This window comes from Microcaecilia unicolor, chromosome 1, assembly GCF_901765095.1.
Source record: "Microcaecilia unicolor chromosome 1, aMicUni1.1, whole genome shotgun sequence".
Lineage (NCBI taxonomy): Eukaryota > Metazoa > Chordata > Amphibia > Gymnophiona > Siphonopidae > Microcaecilia > Microcaecilia unicolor.
The window spans coordinates 537,005,039-537,031,575 of NC_044031.1; the positions used below are offsets into that span (position 1 = coordinate 537,005,039).

At 44.3% G+C, this 26,537-nt stretch overlaps 1 protein-coding gene across 1 annotated transcript in view; it reads left to right on the forward strand.

Moving 5' to 3' along the window:
• Positions 1-15,000, forward strand: part of SLC26A7 (solute carrier family 26 member 7) — a 251,360-nt gene extending 236,360 nt beyond the window's left edge. The window contains exons 17-18 of the mRNA XM_030216448.1: positions 10,410-10,510; positions 14,060-15,000. Coding sequence (XP_030072308.1) covers positions 10,410-10,510; positions 14,060-14,095 — 137 coding nt within the window. The 3' untranslated portion in view covers positions 14,096-15,000. The remainder of the gene's footprint in view (positions 1-10,409; positions 10,511-14,059) is intronic.
• Positions 15,001-26,537: the final 11,537 nt, after the last annotated feature.

A 26,537-nucleotide genomic window follows, 5' to 3' on the forward strand; every position in this document is an offset into this window, starting at 1 on the left:
GTCACACAGTCAAAGAATTCAATGAGATTTGTTTGGCACGATTTACCTTTGGTAAAACCATGTTGTCTCGGATCTTGCAACTTATTGGTTTCCAGGAAATTCACTATCATTTCCTTCAGCATTGCTTCCATTACTTTTCCAATAACCGAAGTGAGGCTTACTGGCTATAGTTTACAGCTTCTTCCCTATCACCACTTTTGTGAAGAGGGACCACATCCGCTGTCTCTAATCCCATGGAACCTCCCCCATTTCCATGGATTTATTTAACAAATCTTTAAGAGGACCTGTCAGAACTTGTCTGAGCTCCCTCAATATCCTGGGATGGATCCTGTCCGGTCCCATGGCTTTGTCCACCTTTAGATTTTCAAGTTGTTCATAAACACTCTCTTCTGTGAACGGTGCTATATTTGCTCTGTTCTCATATGTACTTTTGCCACTCAATTGTGGTCATTCTCCAGGATTTTGTTCAGTGAAAACAGAACAGAAGTATTTGTTTAGCACATTTGCTTTTCTTCATCATTATCCACATAGCGGTTCACATCATCTTTCAGTCTCACAATTCCATTTTTAGTCTTTCTCCTTTCACTAATATACCTGAAGAAATTTTTGTTGCCCCTCCTTACATTTCTAGCCATTTGTTCTTCCGCTTGCACTTTCGCCAGACGTATCTCTCTCTTGGCTTCTTTCGGTTTCATACAGTATTCCTCTCTGTGTTCTTCTTCTTGAGTTTTTCTGTATTTCATGAACGCCCACTCTTTAGCCTTTATTATCTCAGCCACTTGCTTGGAGAACCATATCGGTTTCCTTTTTCTCTTGCTTTTATTTACTCACCTTACATAAAGGTTTGTAGCCATATTTATAGCTTCTTTCATCCTGGACCACTGCCCTTCCACTTCTAGTATGTCCTCCCAACCCATCAGCTCCTTCCTCAGGTATTCCCCCATTTTACTAAAGTCAGCATGCTTGAAATCCAGGACTTTGAGTTTTGAGTGGCTGCCCTCCACTTCAGCTGTTATATCAAACCAAACTCTTTGATGGTCACTACTTCCCAGGTGGGCACGTACTTGGACATTTGACACACTTTCCCCATTTGTGAGCACCAGATCCAGTGTAGCTTCCTCCCTCGTGGGTTCCATCACCATTTGTCTGAGCAGAGCACTTTGAAAAGCATCCATGATCTTTCTATTTCTTTCCGATTCTGCAGATGGAACTTTCCAATCTATATCTGGCAAATTGAACTCTCCCAGCAACAGCACCCCTCTTTTCTTTCCCAACTTTTGGATATCTGTGATCAGATCTTTATCTAGTTCCTCCGATTATGTCGGAGGTCTGTAGATAAAACCCATGTGGACAGAGGTTCCATCATCTCTTTTTAAGGTGATCCATATCACTTCTTCCTTTCCTCAGGTCCCTGCCATTTCATTTTCTTCGATATCATTTCTCACATACAGAGCTACTCCTCCACCTTTACAACCATCTCTATTCTTCCTAAATAGAATATAGCCTGGTATGTTTGCATCCCGTTCATGGAAATCATTGAGCCATGTCTCCGTGATTGCAACAATGTCTAAGTCTGCCTCTAATATCAGGGCTTGCAGGTCATGAACTTTATTGCTTAGACTGTGAGCCTTTGTGGTCATTGCTTCTCATCTACATTTTAGCAGCATTTTTGTCTTCTGTTTAGTTTTTTGCTTAGTCTCACTTCCTGCTGTGTTGGTAAGAAGTGATTTGCTAAAATTGTTGTTTTCATTGCTTTCTTTTCTACTGTCACATCTTGTCTTTAGCTTTAACTGGGGGGGGGGGGGGGGGGGGGGGGTGACCACTTGAAGTGACCTGCCTCCATACGCCACCCCCGCCATCTAGTTTAAATGCCTACAAGCATATTGTCTAAATTCTTCCCCAAGGACTTTTTTTCCTGCCACAGTGAGATGCAGCCCATCATTACAATATAGTATTTTGTTTTTCCGTGTATTGCCCCATCCTCCTATGCACCTAAAACCTTCTTTGTGACACCAGGCTTTGAGCCAGTGTCATGTCCCCTACCTCAACGCAAGCGGCGTCCTCGGGCTGTCCCGTCGACACGCACACTTGACTAGCACTGCCTGAGCCATATGTGTGTGTAGTCCTTTCTGGGTTTGTTCAGAGAGCGGTGGATGCAGGCTCCTTAATTGCTTTGCTTCCATGCACCTGTTTCTGCTCTCTCTCTGCCTGGCTTCCAGGCTCCTTGATTGCTTTGCTTCCGCCCACCTGGGTCTGCTCTTCTTCTGCCTGTCTTCCCTTGCTTCTCTCCTATTGGTCTTCCAATTCCTCCTTCCCCTGCTCTTGTCCTATGGCTGTACACCTTCTCCCTGCTGATGTCAGACGCCAGCACTTTATTAGCTGAGCTCTCCCTGGACTCCATGCTTCGGCTTCTACTTTGGTAGGTGTTTCTAACTCTGTAGTCTGCTTCTTATCTTCTGGTCCCTCGTTGCTGACTTTGCCTGTACCTGGATTACCCTTCTGCCTGCCGCCTGCCTACTGACGTTCACCTGCATCTGGATTACTCTCTTGCATGCCGCCTGCCTGCTGGCTTTTGCCTGTACCTGGATTACTCTTCTGCCTGCCGCTTGCCTAGTGACTTTCACCTGCATCTGGATTACTCTCTTGCTTGCCACCTGCCTGAATAAGCTTAAATTTCCACACAATTTATAGAATATGCCGAGCACTGGTTCACCCAACTAAATTGAGTCGCGGGCAGTAATGCTAAGTAAAACCTGGTATAAATGCAGATGCCTAAATTAGCCGTGGACTGGGTGTATTCTATAAGAACACACATAGAATTTAGAATGCCCACAATGAAAAAGACTGGACAATAAAGCAATATTGCTCACCTGTAATAGGTATTTCCATAGACAGTAGGATTGATCAGGCACAAGAGTGGGTGACATCATCCAACAGCACTGGGATGAACTGCTGTCCCAGAGTTCAGAACTTTAATATAAAGTTCTGAGGACACTTGGCCAGTGGCGTAGCCAAGGGTGGGCTTGGGTGGGCCCAGGCCCACCCACTTTGGGTTCAGGCCCACCCAGTAGCAGCATACCTATGATGTGGCTGGCAGGGATCCCCAACCAAGCCCCACCAGCTGAAAACTTCCAACAAGTGTCCCTCCTGCATACCTTGTAAGTAGCAGATCTTCGCCTGCAGTGACATACATACTGCTCGCACCGGCCCCACAGCCTTCCCTCTGATGTATTTCTGCCTATGTGGAAACAGGAAGTTGCATCAGAGGGAAGGGTATGGGGCCAACATGAGCAGTTTGTATTAGTTGCTGCTCGCTGCTGGTGAAATTATGCTATTTAAAAGGTATATGGGAGAGGGGAGATGTTTGAGAGACCATCCTGCTTATAATCGAAATAGAAAAACGCCTATATTGTGACCCAAATCGGGAGATAGACGTTTATCTCACAAAAACGAATAAAGCGGTATAATCGAAAGCCAAATTTGGACGTTTTCAACTGCACTCCGTCGCGGATGCGGACAAAGTTGATGGGGGCGTGTCAAAGGCGTGGTGAAGGCGGAACTGGGGCATGGTTATCAGGCGATCAGAGATGGGCGCCTTTCGCCAATAATGGAAAAAATATATGCGTTTTTAGCGAGAATTTAGGGCACTTTTCCTGGACCCAGTTTTTCCACGAATAAGGCCCCAAAAAGTGCCCTAAATGACCAGATGACCACTGGAGGGAATCGGGGATGACCTCCCCTGACTCCCCCAGTGGTCACAAACCCCCTCCCACCACAAAATATGCCGTTTCACAACTTTTTATTTTCACCCTCAAATGTCATACCCACCTCCCTGGCAGCAGTATGCAGGTCACTGGAGCAGTTATTAGGGGGTGTAGTGGACTTCAGGCAGGTGGACCCAGGCCCATCCCCCCCTTCCACCTGTTACACTTGTGCTGTTAAATGAGAGCCCTCCAAACCGCCCCCCAAACCCACTGTACCCACATGTAGGTGCCCCCCTTCACCCCTTAGGGCTATAGTAATGGTGTAGACTTGTGGGCAGTGGGTTTTGAGGGGGATTTGGGGGGCTCAACCCCCAAGGGAAGGGTGCTATGCACCTGGGAGCTGTTTTACCTTTTTTTTTTTTTTTTTTTTAAAAGTGCCCCCTAGGGTGCCCGGTTGGTGTCCTGGCATGTGAGGGGGACCAGTGCACTACGAATCCTGGCCCCTCCCACGAATAAATGTCTTGGAGTTATTCGTTTTTGAGCTGGGCGCTTTTGGTTTCCATTATCGCTGAAAAACAAAAACGCCCAGCTCAAAAAAAGATAAACGTCCATGTTTTTCGAAAATACGCTTCGGTCCGCCCCTTCACGGACCCGTTCTCGGAGATAAACGCCCATGGAGATAGACGTTTTCATTCGATTATGCCCCTCCATATGGCATGTAGGCGAAAGAAGGAGAGACCAAATCACCTGTGGGACGGGGCGAGGTTCTTCTGCCCACCCATCTTGGGTCCAGGCCCACCCAAAATTGGGTGTCTGGCTACGCCCCTGCACATGGCCCTTTCCATGCCCAGAGGTTCCCTCAGCTCTTCAGTTAGTTTCCAACCTCAACATAGTTAGACAGCTCTCAGAGGTGGAAGGGATAGTGTGCCTAATCAATCCTGTTGTCCACAGAAAACACCTGTTAAAGGTGAGCACCAATGCTTTTTTTGTTGGCAAGCAGGATTGAGCTAGGCACACAAGTGGGTGACACAAACATAGTACTGCTCAGTACTGATTGCCTTTAGTCCTTGGAGCAGCCAGCACAGTGAAGTGTAAAAATTGTAGGTGTCAGATTGTCCAGCATTGCTTTGCTGAAAGTATTGTCTTGTGCTGAAGCCTGTACCAAAAAATAGTGTGTGTTCTGCCCCAGGGGCGTATCTGGACTCCGGCGGTAGGGGGGGCCAGAGCCAGAGGGAGGGGGCACATTTTAGCGCCCCCGCCGCCGCCGAGCCCCCACCGCCACCAATAACTTAGTCTCTCCACCCCCCTCCCGCCGCCAACCCTCCCCCGCTGCCGTTCTTACTTTTGCTGGCGGGGGACCCCAACCCCCGCCAGCCGAGGTCTGCTTCCACCTGCCGCTGCCTTCACAACTTCTTCTTCAGCCGGCGGGGGACCCCAAACCCCCGCCAGCCGCCCCGCGCTGTTTAAAATTCATCTTCGGCCTCCGTGGCCGTGCTGCTGGGATAGGCGGCGCTGTTGAAATCCACTTCGGAGTCTGACGTCGCAGCACGTACAACGTACAACGACGTCAGACTCCGAAGTGGATTTCAACAGCGCCGCCTATCCCAGCAGCACGGCCACGGAGGCCGAAGATGAATTTTAAACAGCGCGGGGCGGCTGGCGGGGGTTTGGGGTCCCCCGCCGGCTGAAGAAGAAGTTTTGAAGGCAGCGGCAGGTGGAAGCAGACCTCGGCTGGCGGGGGTTGGGGTCCCCCGCCAGCAAAAGTAAGAACGGGCACGGGGGAGGGTTGATGGCGGTAGGGGGGGCCAGGGCAAAATCTGCGGGGGCCCAGGCCCCTGAGGCCCCACGCAGATACGCCCCTGTTCTGCCCCCATTTGCATGCAGGCAGGTTGTTTGTTGTTTAAATATATGTGTTAAGCATTGCTTATAACAGGTTCAATTCCTGTGTCTTTATATAGGATAGGGCTATAAATCTCACAGGTCCCAGTTCCCTGTGCCTTATGGGATTCTCCATGTTGGCTGGCCTGGTTCTCTAGGCTTGCTGGGTAGGTAGACCCCCCCTTTTTTTCTCTCTCCATCGAGTAGAGGGAATCTGTCTGCAGCATGCTTCTTTATGAACTGTATTCTGATCACTGTGCCTTGCTGCATGAGCCTTTCAAAACCTTAGTAACATCATCAAGTTTTTACCAGTTTAAAAATATTTACAACATCTACTCTCAGCACAGTGCTGGAAGCTACCAGCTCCCCTTTTGTATACAGGGAGAGTGGTTGAGAACAGACTCCAACTGCAGGGGGAAAACTCTTGCTCATCACTTCAGAACTGCAAGACATTTTCTTTTCTTTGATTCTGCATTAAAGAAGATTTTGGTTCAAGAGTTCTGTCTTTACAGTGATGTTCTATACTCTGGTTTAACTGACAATCAAGCTTAGTGTTTCTGACAGCATTTTTGCAAGGGCTGTAACAGTGTGCAATGAAAGTCTGGAGGAAAGACCAGGTAGCAACCTTGCAGACCTCAAAAGTCTGACGAGACTTAACCTTGGAACTGAGAGAAACATGCACTTGTTCATCACAGAGTTGTATACAAGAAGCCTGCCAGTTTGCATGGGTTCTTTTGCAAGAGGACACAAGTCCTGTTTGGATCCACCAAGGTTGACTGTCTCAATGACAGTTTTTTTTTTTCAAGTAGCAGGTGAGAGTCCAGTTGCAATCTAGAGTATGAAGGGCCTTCTCTCAAGTATTTGATAATAAGCCTGTGGACAGAATGTGGGAAGCACTGTAGAAAGGCATGGGAACCTTAGGTACAAATTCAGGATGAATTTGAAGGATGAGACTGTGAGGATGGAACTGGGTATATTGTTTGCACATTACCAATGCTTAAATTTCACTAATTCTGCTAGCTGAAGTGAGAGCTATTAGGAAGAGTATTTCCAAGTTAGGAACTTGAGAAGCATTGGTTCCAGAGGTTCAAAAGGACTAGAACACTAGATTCAGTTCCCAAGGCACAGGGTACTTTTGTAACAGAGGTTTTACACAAAGGGTGCAACCACATGCAATTGTGAAGCTGAAAGGTTATCTGCCAGAGCATAGTAAGTCAACAGTGCACAGCGATGAACTCTGAAGAAAAGAGATCTAAAGCCTAAGATGATGCAAGTGGCATAACTACTGAAGAACTGACATAGGAGGACATGCAACAGGGTTATGTTAGGCCAAAGTTTGAAGAGGACAATAAGAAGACCACAGAATCGGAGCAGGAAGCACTCTGCTTAAGTGTATAACCAGAGGAATGTGATGGTTCTTTAGGTTATGGCGTAGACATAATATCAGATGCATCATCAAAGAAAAAAATGGGAATGTTTCAAGCAGCGGAAAAAATGCTGCTGAAGGGAACTCATCAACTACTGTAATCAAACCAAAACCAGAGTTTTACAAGTAGGGCATTGCATAGATGATTGTGCAGCGGTAAGGAGTCTGCACTGAAGAAGTTCTTCACAGTGTTGGATGGCTCCACAAAAGAGGCAGTCATACCGCGCTGATGCTTCTGCCCAGAGAATGAGTCCAAATGCCTCCTTTTATCTGACAGAGAATCTATGACGGCCTGCTTGTGCTTAACTGGCTCTTTGCCTGGAGCTGATGCATGCAACCTCTGCTCAGGTGTCTGCAGGTGCTCAAGAAGCAGCTGCACTGTGAGCCTAAATACTTCAAGGTTCTCTGCGCTTTGGGTAATTGAACCTTTAGGGTCACTGCACAAAGAGTTTGAATGTTTATCCATGGAATATGTTAAATTGGTCTGCACAGGAATAGACTGATTCAGGGCCAAAGAAGACTTTTTGAGTCTTTTCTAAAAGCAATTGCTTTTCAGCATTCAAATGCTCTCTTAGTTGATTGAGCATAACCTCTTTCCGCCCTCTTGAGAGATTCAAGCACAATACTTAGCCCTTTTGGTTGTGTTCAGGACCAAGGCACAAGAGATAATTGGTATGTGTGTCAAAGTTCAGGATTTTTCTGCCACACTTTGGACACGACAAAAGCCAGACCTGGTAACATTGTGACAGTAGAAGAATTGTAAGGAAATTCGAGGAAAACAGCAATAAACAACACAGGAGAGAGCTTTGTATTTTGTCCGATTGGCTGGGCAGAAAAATCAGACCTAAAGAACTGAGGGGACCGCTGCATGCAGGAAGGGCCACGCATGCTCAGAACTTTACACTAAAGTTCTGAGCTCTGGGATAATAGTTCCATCTGAGGGACCTGAGATGACATCAACGACTTGTGGCTTAACTCAGTCCTGCTTGTCAATGCAAAATATTACAATTTTCTTAGAGTCAAAGAAGTCAGTTCAGGCACATATGTGCCACCTATTCTATAAAGGAAAGTAGCACCTAAGTGTACAGTCAGTATGAGCACTTATGCCAGCCATAGAGCTGATGAAAATGCTCATGCGTAGTTACTGGAAATCAGGGGCATAGCCAGACACCCGGTTTAGGTGGACCGTAGGGTGGGCACAATGCCCCCCCCCCCCAACTCGGCATCCATCCCTTCCCCCAGGCAATTGGGGGGGTTCACAACTCCACTCCTCTGACCCCCCTGGTACCTTTAAAACCTTTAGGTCTTCACCGGCAGCGAGCAGCAACTCATTCTCCTTGCTTACGTTGGCTCTGAGCCATTTATCTGATGCAACTTCCTGGTCCTGCAAACAGAAAGTAGCAAAGGAAGGCTCAGGCTGGTGCAAGTGGGAGTCAGGGGAGTTGAGTTAAGTGACCCCCTGATCGCTTAAAGGGAAATATGCCAGGATTCCTTAGCTGGTGGGGCTTGGGGATCCCCATCATATCACTGCTGTGCTGCTGCTGCTGCTGGATGGGCTTGAGTCCAAAGTAGGTGGGCCAGCTAAAATCTGGTGCAAATGCTGTCATCCAACTTTTGGCACTTGGGTGCAGGAATAGTAGTATTCTATAACTCTGCATGCACATTTGTGGAATGCCCCTACCACACCCCTGGCCACGCACTCTTTTGAGTTGTGCATTATGGGATTTAGGCATGCTGGGTTATAGGATAATGCACAGGAAGAAACATGCAGAATCTAATTACTGCCAATTAGCTGCAATAACTGATTGTTGACATCAATTGATTGCTAGTTAATGGCTTGTTAGCTAATAAATTTGTGCATACATCTTTAATTCATATGCAAAGTCTGGCACCCAAATATGGGCACCATATATAAAATCCGGCGGCAAGTATGCACATATGTTATAGAATAATAGCACTTATGTGCATTAGAGGCACCAATATTTGACAGTAACGCAAGTGCTAGACACTATTTCATAATGTATGCGCCAAAGCCACTTATCCCCTTTACAGGTATGTGCTTCAGACATAGGTAGTAATATACTTTCCAATGAAGCACGTGTTTTTAACTCCCTGGTTGATCAAGATAACATCTTAAGATGAGTATTAGTGTTTTGAACCAATTTCATGCAATGCAATGTAGAAGAATGTAGAAGAGCCATTTGAAGATTCAAAGTTCTTAACATGAATACAAAAATTTAAAAATACGTTTATAATCAGTAAGAGATTAACTCCCCCCCTGTTTACTAAAGCTTAACTCAAGTTATCTGCAGCAGGGCCCATTTTATTCCCATTTTATTAAGCTTTTTTCTAGATTGTAAACTCTTTGAGCAGGGACTGTCTTTAGTGTATGATGTATAGCGCTGCGTATGCCTTGTAGCGCTATAGAAATGATAAGTAGTGGTAGTAGTAGTAAACAACCCCCTAAGATTGTTACCACGTGACCGATGAGGAGGTGGGTGTGTAAGTCTTGATGGTACTGAGTAGTTGATCCAGTAAGGAGCACAGCTGAGGTCTGCGGTGAATTATCTTATGATAGAAGTTGTTAGTCTGTGATACACATGGGTGGAGCATAGCCAGGCCATGGGTGTGTCACCAGGTGACTCATGCAACTTATAGAATACTATCCATTCTAGATGTTGCATGGCACACGTAGGTATGCCAACTATTGTCGGCCATTGAACTGTCCTAAGTAGGTACACCTATATTTCAGCATGCCAATGTGGCTTTAAGCTAGTATTCTATAATGGTTTAGGCATGCCATAAAGCCTTTATAGAATTGGCACTAACCCTGAGATTCTATATATTGAGCCTAGCATACCAGGCCAAAATCTATATAGCAATGCACATAACTTACTTGGCATAACAAGCTAATCAGCGTTGTTAACAGCACCTAATAAGCAATAATGAGCACCAGCATTTACGCCACATTTCCCTTGGATGGATGGATGCATGTAGCTCTAGGCACCAGGATTTCAACTAAGTGTATTCTATATACCATGCCTAAATCTAGGCACCGCTTATAGAATATGCTTAAGCAGAAATTTATTCCACATGGATTTTTCAGGCGCCTTATATAGAATCTAGCCCTTAGCATGTCCCACTGTGGTACCTAAAGCTCGGTGCCAATCATAGAATCGCCCCCTACTTGACTGTGGATTAGAGAGTATATGAGGCTTTGAATTTCTGTACTTGAAATTACCTTTTGTATTATCGGACAATGTCATTTCCTGTTGTATTATCAGACAATGTCATTTTCTGTACATTCATTGATTGAGTGGTTGATATCATTCTGTGGATAAAAAGCAAAGAAAAATATGTTTATTTTTCTGCTGTGTTTTTTTTTTAAATTTTCATTCCAGCATCCTTAATCAAAGCACTGCAGCACAGTGGCCTGAAACCTGAGGATCACGTTTTCTTTGACTCTGTTTCCATTGCGCTTGATGTTATATGTTCAAGCAAGGTGAGCTGGTTGTAACGGCAAATCTTCTGTTTGCAGGAAACATGTCTATCTTGTAGAAACCTAAGATTAGTTATACATTAGCTTAAATAAAATATGCTCAGTCACTGTAGATATATTGTAGCATTTTACCTTATTGACCAGAGGCCACAGAACATATCTCCCACTACAACTTAGAGGGTAATCTTATAAACCATTTATATGTATAAAACATTGATTTATGCACATGATAAAGCTCTTATAAAATTAGGCCATGCCTAAAAGTATGTGTGGTGCTATAGCCCATTGCCATTTCTGTGGTTTGCATGTTCCTCCGATTGACTGATATGCTATTTGTATTTTTTGGAGTTCTTTTCTATCTGTTTAAAATTTTTATTATAAATCGCCTTGATTTGCTTTGTAACAAAAGGCGATTTTATCAAATGTCAAACCATAAACCATAAGATTTTTATACTTCTTTCCAAAAGTAATCTAGAACCCCCCCCCCCCCCCCGACCCAGTTACTGACTGGCAGATCCATCCTCCATTGCCTCATGTTATAGGCAAATTAGCTTTTTTTCAGTTTAGTTTGGTTTATTGGCTTAGGTGCAGGGACTCCAGAATGTTTCTCTGGTTGAACAGTGAAGGCGCACAGTGGGGCCCTGCTACATTCATATTAAATTTCCAAGCTGAGCAAACTGAAAAGATTTTCTCAACCTGATCATCTTCCCAGAGTTATCAGAAAATTCCCTAGCAACATGTTAAGCCTCTTTTATTTTAAATGTACAAAAAAAATCCACCAGAAATATTTCTTATATTAATCATGCAAAAGCTTTGAATGTGAGTCGAATCACAAAACCTTTTAAACTGCTCCATAATAGAAAGTGTCACAATCTTCAAAAATAAATAATAAGAAAGGGAAAAGTTGCTCTCAGAGGTCATCTTACTGATTTGAGCAAAGCTGTCAAGGCTCATGTGGCTTTGTCAGAGGTCAATCATTCCTATCACAGTACAGCCCCGCACTCACACAAAAATTCACAGTTTTTTTTTAAACATTTAAACATCAACTGCTGCTCAGGGCCATAGCTAGCTATGGTGCAGCCAGTGCAGCCACACAGCCTATAAGGGAAGCCAGGGAGCTAAAATCGCCCCCTGTCCATTGGCTTCCCTTACTGAGGTACCTAAAGTGGGCAGGGCAAGAGTGCAACGTGAGCAGCTAGGGGTGTGTGTCACACAGGGCACCTATTGCCACGGTTACCAGGTGGGCGGTTTTCCCGCCCAATTGGGCGGTTTTCCGAGACCCGCTGTGGGAAATTTTTGTCCGCTGCGGGTCCCGGTTTTTTGGGCTATTTTTTTGTTTTTTCCGCTGTTTTTTTTTGTGCGGTTTTTCGGGCCGTGGGGGCGGGGCTAATGACGTTTTGGGCGGGGTTTGATGACATTTTGGGTGGGGTTGATGACGTTTTGGGCGGGGTTGATGACATTTTGGGTAGGGCTGATGACGGAGGAGGCGGGGTTGATGACGGCAGAGGCGGGGTTGATGACAGCGGGGGCGGGGTTGATGACGGCGGGGTTGGGGTTGTGAACTTTTTGGGCGGGTTTGGGGACCGGGTAACTGGCAACACTGCCTATTGCCACTTGGGACACTGCTGCTGCTATCCAGATGTGGCTTAGAAACCATGCCCATTGAGTCGCCTCCAGATGTTTTGGCATGCAGGAGGCGAATAGCAGCTGAATATTAAGGTTTGTTTTCAAACGTTATAAAAGATATTTTCAAGGGTCAATATAAATACATTTTCCACGGGGGATGGAGCAGAAGAACTGATATGGTTGTTACACATGAGTTAAAAATTTACATTAATAATGACAAAGAAATGCAGCTGTTTTTATAATGTGTAGTTATACCCACATTGATACTTTTGTCTGCCAATTTCTGTCATTAAACTACAAGCAGTTTACATCTTTCAACCACTTACAGTGCTTGGCATCCGATGGCAGTGTTGCTGTAGTTGACAGAAATGAATCTAATTTTGTACAGCTCTCATTGCTTAATCTGCTTGTGGTTTTTGTAATAAAAACTGAAGGGGTCTTTTACTAAAGCTTAGCTTGAGTTATCTGCAGCAGGACTCATAGGAATAAAATAGGACCTGCTGCAGATAACTCGAGCTAAGCTTTAGTAAAAGACCCCCTCAGGTTGCTGCTGGCTGCAGGTGTCTAAACAATGTACACACTACCCCCCGGATTTTATATATGGCGACTAAAGTTGCACGTGCAAATCTATGCACATAGCCAATTTGCGCTCACAACTTTATGATTAATGAGCCAATCAGCACCAATAATTGGCTGCTATCAATTGTTGGTGCTATTTGACAATTGGGAGCTATGCGCACATCATCATATTCTATAATACTAAATGCCACTAGCTCCAGACTAGCGCTCGCATTTAACCAGCGCTGATGATCAAATGTCTGGCGCAAGCTCATTTAAATTATATTTAACTGTAGCTCTTACGGGGCGAATAGCGCCTTAACCCTACACCAGCTCAGAGCTGGCGTTAGTGTTAAGGCTCTTCCTCCCCTCCCCATCCATGACAGGCAACCCATCCATCCATGACAGGGAGCCCATCCATCCATGACAGGCAGCCACCATCAGTCCAGGGGGTCCGAGGAACCCTCCGGCAACCCCCAAAGTCAAGGCCCTGGTGGCCTAGTGCCCCTTAAGCCCCCCACACCCCCCTTGGACATAGACACAGGGAGCTTGGAGGTCCAGTGGGGTGGGGTCAACTAGACCACCAGGGAGAGTGGGGGTTGGGGTATATAGCCCACTGAACCACCAGGGAATTACTAATGTCAGGGGGGTTAGGGGGCCTAGAGGTTCACCAGATCTCCTGCCCACCTATGACCTCATGTTAGGGGGGTCGGGTGGCTGGAGGTCCACTGGACCTCCAGCCCCCATGTCACTGTCCGAGGGGGGGTGTGGGGGCTTAGGGGGCACTAGGCCACCAGGGCCTTGCCTTTGGGGGGTGATGGTGGTGGGGAATCCTATAGACCTCCAGCTCTGGAATGTTTGACAGGTCTGGGCTTATGACAGCCAGGACCTTTCAAACAAGTGCAGGAGGATTGTGATTGAGCGCATGCCCAGGCACAATCCTCCTGTGCTTCCCCCCTAATGATCAACGCTAATAAAGTGCCTAAATTTGCATGTTATTAGCATTGATCATTGGGAAATTAATTCCTCTTTGCTGTTCTGGCACTATTTTTAGGGTGCTGTTTCGGAACAGTGTGGGGAATTGTTTATTGAGGCCATAATGCGTAATTTCAAGGGGTGTGGATAGGGGCATTTCGGGAGGGAGTTCTAGGGGCATTTCAAGAATTTACATGCATTGTTACAGAATAGACTTGATCAACACCTAAAGTTAGGCATCATTTATACGCTTTGTGCTATTCTATAAATTACATGGATCCTTTATAGAATAGCGCTCAGCGCTAAAATATTTCAGCACCAATTTTTGGTGCAATTTATAGAAGCTAGTTCTACATAATGAATGCTAAGCTTTTCCTATTTGCTTAATTTCAGGCCTGCAGCAAGCTCAGTGATCAGACTGAAGTCTGATATCAGCATTCACTGGATATCTTCAGAGTGATATAACCTTTCTTGCTTCTCCTCTTCTGTGGATACACGATTGATGAGTTCAAGAACAAATGCACAGCCAGCTTTTGTTTGAACTTCAGTGCTGTTAAAAACAAGTGGGGAAAAAATGTTCCCCTTTTTTGTGCTACGAATGTACTTCATGAAGATTGCCTTTCGTGGACTGGGATCCTAAATCTCACCCGTTTTGAGTTTCTTTCCGAGGGCGAGATTTTATTTGAGCTGCAATACTGTTATTACAGTGGTCTTATGTAGCTTATTTTTTTTTAATGGAGAATATCTTGAATCGGGATCTTCTTCAGATTGCAAATTTGCTGACAAATGAACCATTGTTACCAAAACTGATACCCTTGTAGTACCAAAGGGAAATGCAACATAACTCAATCTATTGAGCAAGGTGAAAAGATGGATTTGCTTCAGAGCATCTAATTTGTTAGTTTTAATTTTCACTTAATTTATTATGTAGCACCCCTTTTACATTGTGCTCCTGGATCCGGGGTCCAACCTAACTGAAGCCTAACTGAAGCCTCCCGAAGGCAGTCTCCGTCGGTCCCTTACACACTTGACGCCTCTACCTGGGGAAGAAAAGTGTTAGCGGGTGGAATTACCCTGTCCTTTCCCAAGGAAAAATCCAAAAAACTGGCTGGCTAATAAATTAAACAGGTTTAATTGAACTACTCACATGGACCACTATATACACTGTCTTATGCACCTAAGAAATAAGGATTTCTTATCACATCAATTCATTTACCATAAACAAACACCAACAAATTTCAACTGTCTTGGTACTTAACCTAGTATTTGAGCACTTGAACATAAGAACATAAGAGAAGCCATACTGGGTCAGACCAATGGTTCATCTAGCCTAGTATCCTGTTTTCCAAACAGTGGCCAATCCAGATCACAAGTACCTGGCAGAAACACAGCAGCAACATTCCATGTTACCAATCCTGGGGCAAGCAGTTGCTTCCCTATGTTTGTCTCAATAGCAGATTATGGACTTTTTCGCCAGAAACTTGTCCAAATCTTATTTAAACCCAAATATTCTAATTGCTGTTACCACATCCTCCGGCAAAGAGTTACAGAGCTTAACTATTCATTGAGTGACAAAATATTTCCTCCTAATTGTTTTAAAAGTATTTCCATGCAACTTCCTTGAGTGTCCCCTAGTGTTTGTACTTTTGGAATGATTTACTTCTATTCGTTCTACATCACTCAGGATTTTGTAGACCTCAATTATATCTCCCCTCATCCGCTCTTTTCCAAGCTGAAGAGCCCTAACCTTTTTAAGCTTTGCTCATATGAGAAGAGGTCCATCCCCTTTATCATTTTGGTCACTCTTCTTTGAACCTTTTCTAATTCTGCTATATCTTTTTTGAGATCCAACGACTAGAACTGAACACAATACTCAAGGTGCGGTCGTGCACCATGGAGAGATACAGAGGCATTAGAGTATTTTCAATCTTATTCACCATCCCTTTCCTAATAATTCCTAGCATCCTGTTTGCTTTTTTGGCCACCGCCACACATTGAGCACAAGATTTGAGCATCTTATTTACAATGACACCTAGATCTTTTTCTTGAATGCTGACCCCCAAGGTGGACCCTAGCACCAGGTAACTATGATTCGTATTATTCTTTCCAATGTGCATCAACCTTGCATTTGTCCACATTAAATTTCATCTGCCATTTGGATGCCCAGTCTTCCAATTTCGTAACGTCTTCCTGCAATATTTCACAGTCCACACATGTTTTAACAACCTTGAATAGTTTTGTGTCATCTGCAAATTTAATCACCTCACTCGTCGTTTCGCTCTCCATATCATTTATAAATATGTTAAATAGCACCAGTTCTAATACTAATCCCTATGGCACTCCACAGTTCACCCTCCTCCATTGAGGGAAATGATCATTTAACCCTACTCTCTGTTTTCTGTCCAATAACCAATTTCTAATCCACACCAGAACCTTGTCTCCTATCTCATGAGTAGTTTTCTCAGAAGTCTCTCATGAGAAACTGTATCAAAAGCTTTCTGAAAATCTAGATACACTACATCAACCATCAACATTAGTCTGTAACTCAGATCTTTAGAAACAGTAACTTATAGTCTTTTATACTTTTTAAACCCTTTCAGTCTTGCTTGCCAAGGCAGTATCCATAAGCCCTTACCAGTTCCTTAGCTAAGTCTGTGTGTGGGTGTTGCTGTGTTGCCTATGTCCTTCCTTTTCTTTTCTTGCAAGTCAACCCAATCCTCTCAGATCTCACCCCTCCGCTGGAGACTTCTTGGGCTGATGGCTGCTGGACTTCCAGGCTGGAAGCTTTCCCTGGGCTCTGAGGACCGGCTGTCCTCCCAAGAGCCATTCTCTTCTGCTGGGCTCCTAGTGGTAGCCACACCTAGGGAGCCTTCTCCCTTGCTGGCCCCTAGTAATAATTTCAACCCGGAGACCTTGTCTCTTGCTGGTCCTCTTCTCAAGAGGAGCCTCTGGGATTTCTCTCTGCTGGGGTGCAGGCTTACTAACAAGGCTTTGTAACCTCCAGTACCAGGGTTCCCCACTAGAGGGCTACCTCTGCTCTTGTCAGCCCTAGGCACTGATACTGCCTCTGCTGGCCATTTTATTCTGCTCTGAGCTGCTCCCAAAGGCCTTCTTGCCTTGAGCAATGCTCCCAAGGGCTACTGCTCTTCTAGTCTTCAGGAAAAACTCTAAGGGTATTCTACCTGCTGAGGTTCAGAATTACCAGTCCTTAACAGGGTCTGCAACCACCAGTAACAGAGTTTCCCCACTGGAAAGCTGTCTCTCATTTCAACCAGAACCATCAGAGATGGCTCAGCTTAAGACAAACTGTCTTCTCCCCCACTTCCCCCCCACAGTGAATTCCCAACTATGCCACCAATCTCCCCCTCCCCTAAACTTGTGGGGAGCAGGTTTTCCAATTCCCTTATTTGATCCATCTCTCTCCAGTCAGTGTGTGTGCATAATCTATCCCACAAGATTTATTCCCTTCATTGAATTAATCCCCTCAAAATTTATAGTAGTACTCCCAGCAATCTGTCTGTTTGCTCCCATTCTTGTATCCTATTTTTCCCATCATACTCCAGGCAGTCATCAGTGTCCTATCTTACTTCCACCAAATTTTCACCCCTCCACTGGCCCTACCATCAAAATCTATGGTTCCTCCATGTTCACCTCTCATAGGTAGGGCTTAATTTGTCGGAGAACAGCCTGAAACCCAGTTCTGCTACTTCTTTTCAGACTCCAGAGTAGAGAGTTGCACGGGAATGGGGATTATGGGAATCCTACGAAACCTGCAAGATTCCTCTGGGTATAGAGGAACTTGCCAAGGGATTCCCATGGGGATGAAACAAGTTGCTGTGGGATTCCCATGGGAGTGTAGTAAGCTGGACTGACCACTATTGGGAAACAGGATACTAGGCCAGATGGACCATTGGTCTGCCCCAATATGGCTATTCTTATGTTCTTATGTAAAAATCTCTGGTGACTCCAGAATGAGACATGGGATGCACAAATGGAGGCAATGGAGCACAAGAATGAGGCTTGAACATATGGAGAGAGACAGTTGGATCACCAGAATGAGGCTTGTAATGCCCAGAGAGGTAGCTGGAACACCAGACTGAGGCTTGGAACACTCATTGGTCGAATAGTGAATAGCATACAAAAAGCCACGGGAGGTTATTGGGGTTGAGAGGAAGTAAATAATAGCATCAACTCCTGTGGGCAGGGATGGAGAAGATTAATTGTGGGGATAGGTGGAGATGGAATGGATCTTAGTGGGTACGGGTGGGTAGGGGTTAGATTCCATTGGGGATGGGTGAGATTTCTGTCCTTTGCTCCAGAGCAGCAGGGGTATTCTACTCCAGCCCCTGCAGGAAAGAAGAGGGGAAGGGAAGGAGTGAGCCTGGAGTAGATGATAGAACAGTCTCTCTGCTCCCTAATCCTGCCTTTTTTCTCCTGTTGCTCCTGACACTGGCCGGCCATTCTGCTTACCCAACTCCATAGCTCTACTTCTCTTTTGGCTATAAATTAAGCCCTGCTGAAAGGTCTTTCATTCTTGTTCCATGACTCAGTCCTTCAGCATATCAAAGTCGCACTTCCATCTCTTTTCTGTGTGAACATGCAAGTCAGAATGCTTTCAAAGTAGAAACCATGCTGTTGAAACAGTTTGCAGTAACAAAGACAGAAGAGGTGTCAGGAGGGGCTGAAACTGGCTCTTACCTCTCCAAACTAGGGGAGAGTGCTGGGCCAGACAAATATTCTATGAGCCCAACATCTGACAGCAGCCAATATAAGTCAATGGGGATGCAGCTGTAAAACAGAGGTGAGGGAGAAGGTGAGAGACCCTGGGAGAAAAAATGTTAGGAGGGGATAGGACAAGAGATTTAGACGAGTAAAGTACAGAGAAGGAGCTGAGCAAATGCCACAGAGAAGGGAAAGAAGGGAAAAGGTGAGAGATTGCAAGGGGAGGCAGAAAAAGACAAAAGGGGAAAAGGAATTGAGAAGGTACAGGGTAAGAAATGGGAGAATATTTCTTTTTAAATCTTACCAAATGCTTGGAAACTTGCAAATGTTGCCATGTTTACATTTGTTGACAGAAACTTTCCCAATATAGCCTATAAAAATTAGTTTTGCAGAATATTTATACAAATGTTTTTGGAATTCAAAACTATTCCTGTTTGCAGGTGGCTGTGCATGGCACTTTATAGTGCTATGTTAGTAGGTTTAAGAGTGCAGTTATCAATGTGGGCTACTGTTAGTACATGTTGTTTTACTGTTAGCTCCAGTTATTAGTAACTACAGTAGATCTCATTGCATAAAATGGGACCTGTGCTAAAATAGCACAAGTTAAATAAAGTAACCTGTCTTGACGGTAGCCCACGTTGATCAGGAAGCTCCTTACTGTGCCAAAACTCTAGCCTAGATAGCACATCAGTAAGCTGCTCAGCATAAAGGTCTTGGGTTTCTGTGGTAATCAGGTCCAGAGTGAGCTAAAAATGTCATACCTCTATGTAGTGCCAACATATAATTCAATGACTGGGCACATGCCCCAGGCCATGCAGTAGGAACTAAGGTTCCATTATAAAATATTAACACAATTTGGTACTAATGCGCCTAACATATAGGGGCCGGCACTTATGCCAGCCATAGAACTGGTGTGTGAGCTCCTAAGTGTGGCAGCATTGGGCATAACTTACAGTATTCTCTAAATTACACATGTAAGTGAGAGCCCTGCCACGATCCACCCAGGTGCACACCCACTTTGCAAATACATGCTTGTGCTGTTCAAGATAGGTGGGTGTTTACAGAATAGTGCCCAGGTGGAATATTGGAATATACCCACATATATGTGTGTATATGTTAGTATTATACAATTAATTGTGTGTTAACTGTTAGTGCTTATTTTATAGAACTGCCCTTTAAGTCTTATGCAAGCTTTAATAGGCACTAAGGCCAGAACATCATGGTTTCTAAGAGGACCTTTTAAAAAGCGGCAGTAGTCCTACTGCTCATGCAGCACTCGCCAAATCAACACTTCCGCCCGGTTAGCTTGCCCACCCGGCGGTAATGTCAATGCTAGCATGCACCATTTCCCGTGCTAGAAAATGTTCCTATTTTCTACCGCGGGAGCATACCTGGTGGTAATTGGCAGTGCAGCCACATTGGCACACGCTGCAGTAGTACGACACATGTAGCACATGGGCCCTTATCACTAGGTCAATGGGTGGCAGAAAGGGCTCAGGCAGTAAATAGCCACTCGCTACTTTTAATTCTAGTGCACGGCCATTTACTGCCCCCCATTGAAAAAAGCCTTTTTTCCCAGCTGTGATAAAAAATGGCCTAGCTCAGGCCAAAAACTTGTGCCCACACTACTGCAGACCACTTTTTTTTTTACTGTGGGTTAGTAAAAGGAACCTTAAATGACTCCAGGTCTTTGTGAGCAGGTTAAACCAGATTTTAAAGAACGTTTATTGTAATTTAGTTACATGTGAGTAAATCAAGGTTTTTATCACCTAGCCTGTCCTTAATTACCTGTAAACACCTGTTAGCCTTACAGGGCATTATAGTAACTTCATATACTACACCCTCCCAGATCCCAGATTTCCTGTGTCGTAGGCATGATCCAAGGGAGGGGTCTGGGTTTGCATGTAGAACAGAGGTCCTCAACCCAGTACTTGGATACACCAAGCTGCTCTGGTTTTCAAGGTATCCACAATGAGTAAGCATGAGATAAATTTGCATACACTGCAATATAAATAAACTAGATATGTGCAAAGCAACTCCTAGCACAAAATGTGTCAGCAAGAAAAAAAAATGGCGGACGTCAGTTAAAGCACTGCATCCCTGATGAAACCTGAGGGTGAAACGGACCCCGTTGGGTACAGATAAATGTGCTGCATGTTATGTATGGTTTTTTATAAAAGAAATTTGAGGAACATGTAAAACGTTTTGGAGGAATATTTGTTAAAATGTAATAACCATAAAAAAGTTTTTTGAAAGGGTTTTGGCCAATAATACATTGAGGTGTAGTGGGGACAGCCTTGAAAGAGCTTTAATTGAGCACAAACGAAGCATTCCACAGACCGGTCTGCTAGGGTGCTGTATTACTACGGACTTCTGAGGCTTTTCCCTTTCTTTTCATAAAATTGTTTGAGAAAGCGGTTTCGCATCAGTCATATTATCCACTTTGGGTTTGTTAGTTTTGTATATCTTCAAACGTCTTTTTCATGAATATCCAGATTGCATTACACAATGTATGACAACCAATGATCTAAGCATTGTATGATATGGGGACTTGACTGACAAGTAAAGTTATGAGAACATAGCCCTATTTCTCCACCTCAAGCTCTTGTCAAACTGCATCTATACAGAATAAGTAATTGCATTTTTAAACCCTATTTCTATGTTTGTTATACTGAAAGAACTTTGTTTTATGTTCTCACATTCACCAGGGAAAATGTATTCTTTGATGTTTAATTTTTGGAAGAAAAGCTAAAATTGTGTGAATTACATTTCTTTTGTAGCTAGCGTTTCACATTAGCCCTGGAGGCTACGAATCATTTTAATTAAAAGCATATTTAAAAAAAAACAAGCCTGACAAAAATTAATAGTAAAAGTATTATGTTTTTGGATCTGATAAATTAATATTTAATACTTATGCCATGAAGGAAAATTAGAATTTATTTGTTATAGTCTCTTGATTCTGTAATTAAACCTTTAAGAGATCTAGATTTTGCTACCTTTTTTGTTATTTATAATGTAAAATGATAAACTTACATTTCTAATAAATATGTTGATGTATCAGTCTGTGTGGAAAGTCTGTGCACACACTGGGCCAGATTCTGTGTTTGGTGCTGAAAAAAACAGGGTGGATGGAAAATCCACCTATGCGTATTCTATAAACTGTGATTAAATTTAGGCATGATTTATAGAATAGGCATAGCACAATCCACATGGCTAAAAGTGATGTGGAGCCATTAACACCAATGAAAAGCTGGTGTAAATGTCCACGGCTAACTTTAGGAGCAGAACGGGTTATTCTATAACACTGCATGTACATTTTAGGAATGCCCACAACCTGCCCATGCTCCTCCCTTGCTCACTTTTGAGAGCCATGTGGTAGAATTTACACAGACTATAGAATATGCTTAGCGAGTAGTGTGCATAAATTCTAATTAGTACTAATTGGTGCCAATAATTGCTTGTTAACATCCAATTATCGGCGCTGATTGGCTTGTTAACCAATTGAGTTACGCGCAAAATCAGTATAGCCCAGATTAGCGCCCGCAACTCTAATTACACTATATAGAATTTGTAGGACTGGAGGTAGTTTTATAATTGTTTTTCCACATGTAAATCCTATTTTATGTGTGAAAAAGGACTTTTACAAAATTGTGAGAATGCATTCATGCATTAAGAAGTAGACATGGAAAGAATATGCCTACTTTTATACAATCTGCATGCATATGTTCTCAGAGAATAGTCTGAGCATGTTCACTGTAGATTTAAGGGGCATGTCCTTAACTCAGGGCAGTCCATGTGGCCAATCTCACCCCAAAGGCCCTGTAAATAGAGTTTTCTTCTAGCTGGTTCTCCTCTTTCATGAAGGGATTTTACTTTAAAATCCAGGTACAGAATTCCCATTTTACCACAAATACTCAGAGTCCCTTTTACTAAAGTGTAGAGCATGCTAATGGAATTAGCACGTGCTAAATACTAAGATGTAGATAGATATGACTACTACTACTTATCATTTCTATAGCTCTACTAGATGTATGCACTGCTGTACACTGGACATGAAGAGATGGTCCCTGCTTGAAAGAGTTTACAATCTAATTAGGACAGACAAACAGGACAAATAAGGGATAAGGGAATTACTAAGGTGGAATGATAAAAATAGGTGCGGAACAAGTGAGTAAGAGTTAGGAGTTAAAAGCAGCATCAAAAAGGTGGACTTTTAGCCTAGATTTGAAGACGGGCAGAGATGGAGCTTGAAATACCGGCTCAGGAAGTCTATTCCAGGCATATGGTGCAGCAAGATAAAAGGAATGGAGTATGGAGTTAGCAGTGGAGGAGAAGGGTGCAGATAAAAGAGATTTACCCAGTGAACGGAGGTCTTGGGGAGGAGTGTAGGAAGAGAAGAGTGGAGAGGTACTGAGGAGCTGCAGAGTGAATGCACTTGTAAGTCAATAAGAGGAGTTTGAACTGTATGTGGAAACGGATAGGGAACCAATGAAGTGACTTGAGAAGAGGGCTAATATGAGCATAGCGACACTGGCGGAATATAAGTCGTGCAGCAGAATTTTGAACAGATTGAAGGGGAGAGAGATGGCTAAGTGGGAGACCTGTGAGAAGCAAGTTGCAATAGTCTAAGCGAGAGGTGATAAGATTGTGGATAAGGGTTCTGGTAGTGTGCTCAGAAAGGAAAGGATGAATTTTGGTGATATTATAGAGAAAGAAATAACAGGTTCTAGCAGTCTGTTGAATATGTGCAGAGAAGAAGAGAGAGGAGTCAAAGATGACCCCAAGGTTACGAGCTGATGAGGCAGGGAGGATGAGAGGGTTATTCACAGAGATAGAGAATGGGGGAAGAGGAGAGTTTATTTTAGGGGGAAGATAAGTATCTCAGTCTTGATCATGTTTAGTTTCAGATGGCGGTGAGACAGTCAGGCAGCAATGTCAAACAGGCAGGCAGATACTTTGGCCTGGATTCCTGCTGAAATTTCTGGTGTGGAAAGGTAGATCTTGGAGTCATCAGCATAAAGGTGATACTGAAAATCATGGGATGAGATCAGAGTACCAAGGGAAGAAGTATAGATTGAGAAAAGAAGAGGTCCCAGGACAGAGCCCTAAAGTACATCAACTGATAGTGAGATAGGAGTATAGTGGCGTACCAAGGGCAGGGCGGTCCGCCACGGGTGTCAGCAGGTGGGGGAGGGGTGCTCCGCTGGCGCCCCAGTCCCCATCTCTGCCCTCCAGCTCCGTTGACCGACGACCCTCCTCTCCTGCCACCCAACACCTGACCCAGCCTTTTAAAAAAATCTGTGACGCTGCGGGCGCGGCGCAGCGCCTCGCGTCTGCTCTGTGTGTAAAGGAAGAAAAATCGCCTCATCGGCCGGCTTTCCCTCACTGTGTCCCGTCCTCTGATGCAACTTCCTATTTCCGCGAGGGCAGGACACAGTGAGGGAAGGCCAGCTGATGAGGTGATTTTTCTTCCTTTGCACTCAGAGCAGACAGATGAGAGGCGCTGCGCCGTGCTGCCGCTTTACAGATTTTTTTAAAAAGGCTGGGTCAGGTGCCGGGTGGCAGGAGAAGAGGGTCGTCAGTCAACGAGCTGATAGGCAGGTGGGGACTAGGTCGGGGAGGGGGGCTCAGATGGGAGAAGGGGACTGGGTCGAGGAGGGGGGCTCAGATGGGAGAAGGGGGCTGGAACTGGGGTCTGAGAAGGGTGCATGAGGGAGAATAGGGCTATGCCTGGGGAATGTGAGAGAATGGTTCTGGGGCTGAAAAGGGGGTCCTAATGCAAGGCCTATGGATGAAGGGGACTGGAACTGGGGGCTAAAAAGGAGAGTAGGTGGGATAAGGGGGCCAGTACTGTAACTGAGGGCTGAAAAGGGGCAGGGGCTGAAACTGCGGGGACTGGGGGCTGAAAAGGGGACAGGGAGAAGTGGCTGGGGCTGAAGCTCGGCATTGGTGGGAGAAAAGGGCTAGGGCTGAAACTAGGGACTGGTGTGGGGACTGGGGGCTAAAAAGGGGGGCTAAAAAGGCTGGGGCTGAAGCTCAGGACTGGTGGGAGAAAAGGGCTGGGGCTGAAACTGGGGACTGATGGGATAGTGGGGCTGAAAAGGGGGGCTGAAAATGGGGACAGGTAGGAGATGTGGGCTGGGGCTGGAACTGGGGCAGGTGGGATAATGGGGCTAGAACTGGGGGCTGAAAAGAAGGGGCAGAGAGAGAGAGGGGACAGATCCTGGATGGAAGGGGGAGCGAGAGGGAGGGCAGACCCTGGATGGATGGGAGAGGGAGGGCAAATGGTAGATTAAAGGGGCAGAGAGAAAGGGCAGACAGTGGATGGAAGGGATAGAAAGGGCAGACAATGGATGGAAGGGGCAGAGATAGAGGGCAGATGGAAGGGAGAGAGAGGGCAGATATGGATGGAAAGGGCAGGGAGAGAGGGCAGACATTGGATGGAGGGGACAGCAGAGAGGGCAGACACTGGATGGCAGAGAGAGAGCGAAGACAGATGTTGGATGGAAGGAAGACAATGAAAAGAAGATGAGGAATGCAGACGATCTGTAAATAAAATATATATTTTTATTTTTTTGCTTTAGGATAAAGTAGTATTGTAGCTGTGTTAATAAATGTTTATCAATAGAACATGTAAATAAGGTAATCTTTTTATTGGACTAATTTTAATACATTTTGACACACTTTCGGAGAACAAAACCCCCTTTCTCAGGTTAGGATAGGATACTGTAACAGCACTATATTGTATTGACCTGAGGAAGGAGGTTTTGGCCTCTGAAAGCTAAATATATTAGTCCAATAAAAATGATATTATTTGTTTTATTTCTATTTGTTAATTTGTAAAGCGGTGATTGGTATTTGTTAGTTTTTTCAAATTTACATCTGCTGTCTTTATATTTTGCACAGTACTAGAGGACATTTTCTGTTTCTGTGGTGTTGCATTGTATGCAGAGTCTGGCATCGGGGGTTCAGTTTAATTTTTGTCTAAATAGAAAGTTTATGGTTACTTATTCTATAGTGGATTAGGGTGTATCTGTGTTTGTGAAAAAGACATGGCTTTCAGTTGGCATTGACTGTGTAGGATTGATGATCTGTATTATTCTGTCTGGTTTTGTTTTACAATAGGTGAATTGGTGTTCTAGTGCTCACTGTAGTGTTTAAGATGCTTTCCTTTTCCTTGTGTGACTCATAGAAATTACTGCTTATGGTATAGTAGAATTGCTCTATAGGTCCTAAGTGTTTTGTATTTTCGGTATGCCTAGTACTGGATTTTGGAGGGGGGGGGGTGCTAAAAAATGACCAGCCCCGGGTGTCAACTACCCTAGGTATGCCACTGCCAGAGTATACACTAAAAGTATGATGGGAGAGATAAGAAGAAAACCAGGAAAGAATAGAGCCCTGAAATCCAAGTGAGGACAGAGTATCAAGGAGTAGGCAGTGATCAACAGTGTGAAAAGCAGCAGATAGATCGAGAAGGATGAGGATAGAGTAGAGACCTTTGGATTGGGCCAGGAACAGATCATTGGAGACTTTAGCAAGTGCTGTTTCAGTTGCATGAAGAGGGCAAAAGCCAGATTAAAGTGGTACGTAGAGCTGAATGGCAATGGCGAAAAGCAGAATTAAAAAATAAATGTAAGCAGTGTCAATGGTACTTTTTAGCGCAGGTTAGGATAGCAAAAACCACTTATTTCTCCAAACAAATACAGACTGCTACAAGTTCATCCAAACAGCTGTTCCTCGTTATAAAACACCTGACAACAAAACCAGGGATAAGGGCAGAAACACCACATTTAGAGTCTGAAACATTAGCAAACTTTTTCATTTTCAAAATTGATAAATTGAAAGCTCATTTTTCTAATATGATAGATGTAGAGGATGTGTCCATTTCAATTTTGTTGGGATCATAGCACTTATTTGATATTCCATCCTTGACATCATTTCAAAAATTGATATCAAGTCTTTCGATCACCTATTGATCTTTAGATCCGATACTTTCAAATTGGCTAAAGCTTCCCTCTCTAGGACTGCTAACCTATCTATATTTAATAATAACAAAAAGTCTTACAGATGGAGTTGTTCCGAAAGCTCTTAAAGAAGCCTTGGTAAAGCCAAATCTTAAGAGATCTTCGCTTGATCCTTACTCCCCAAG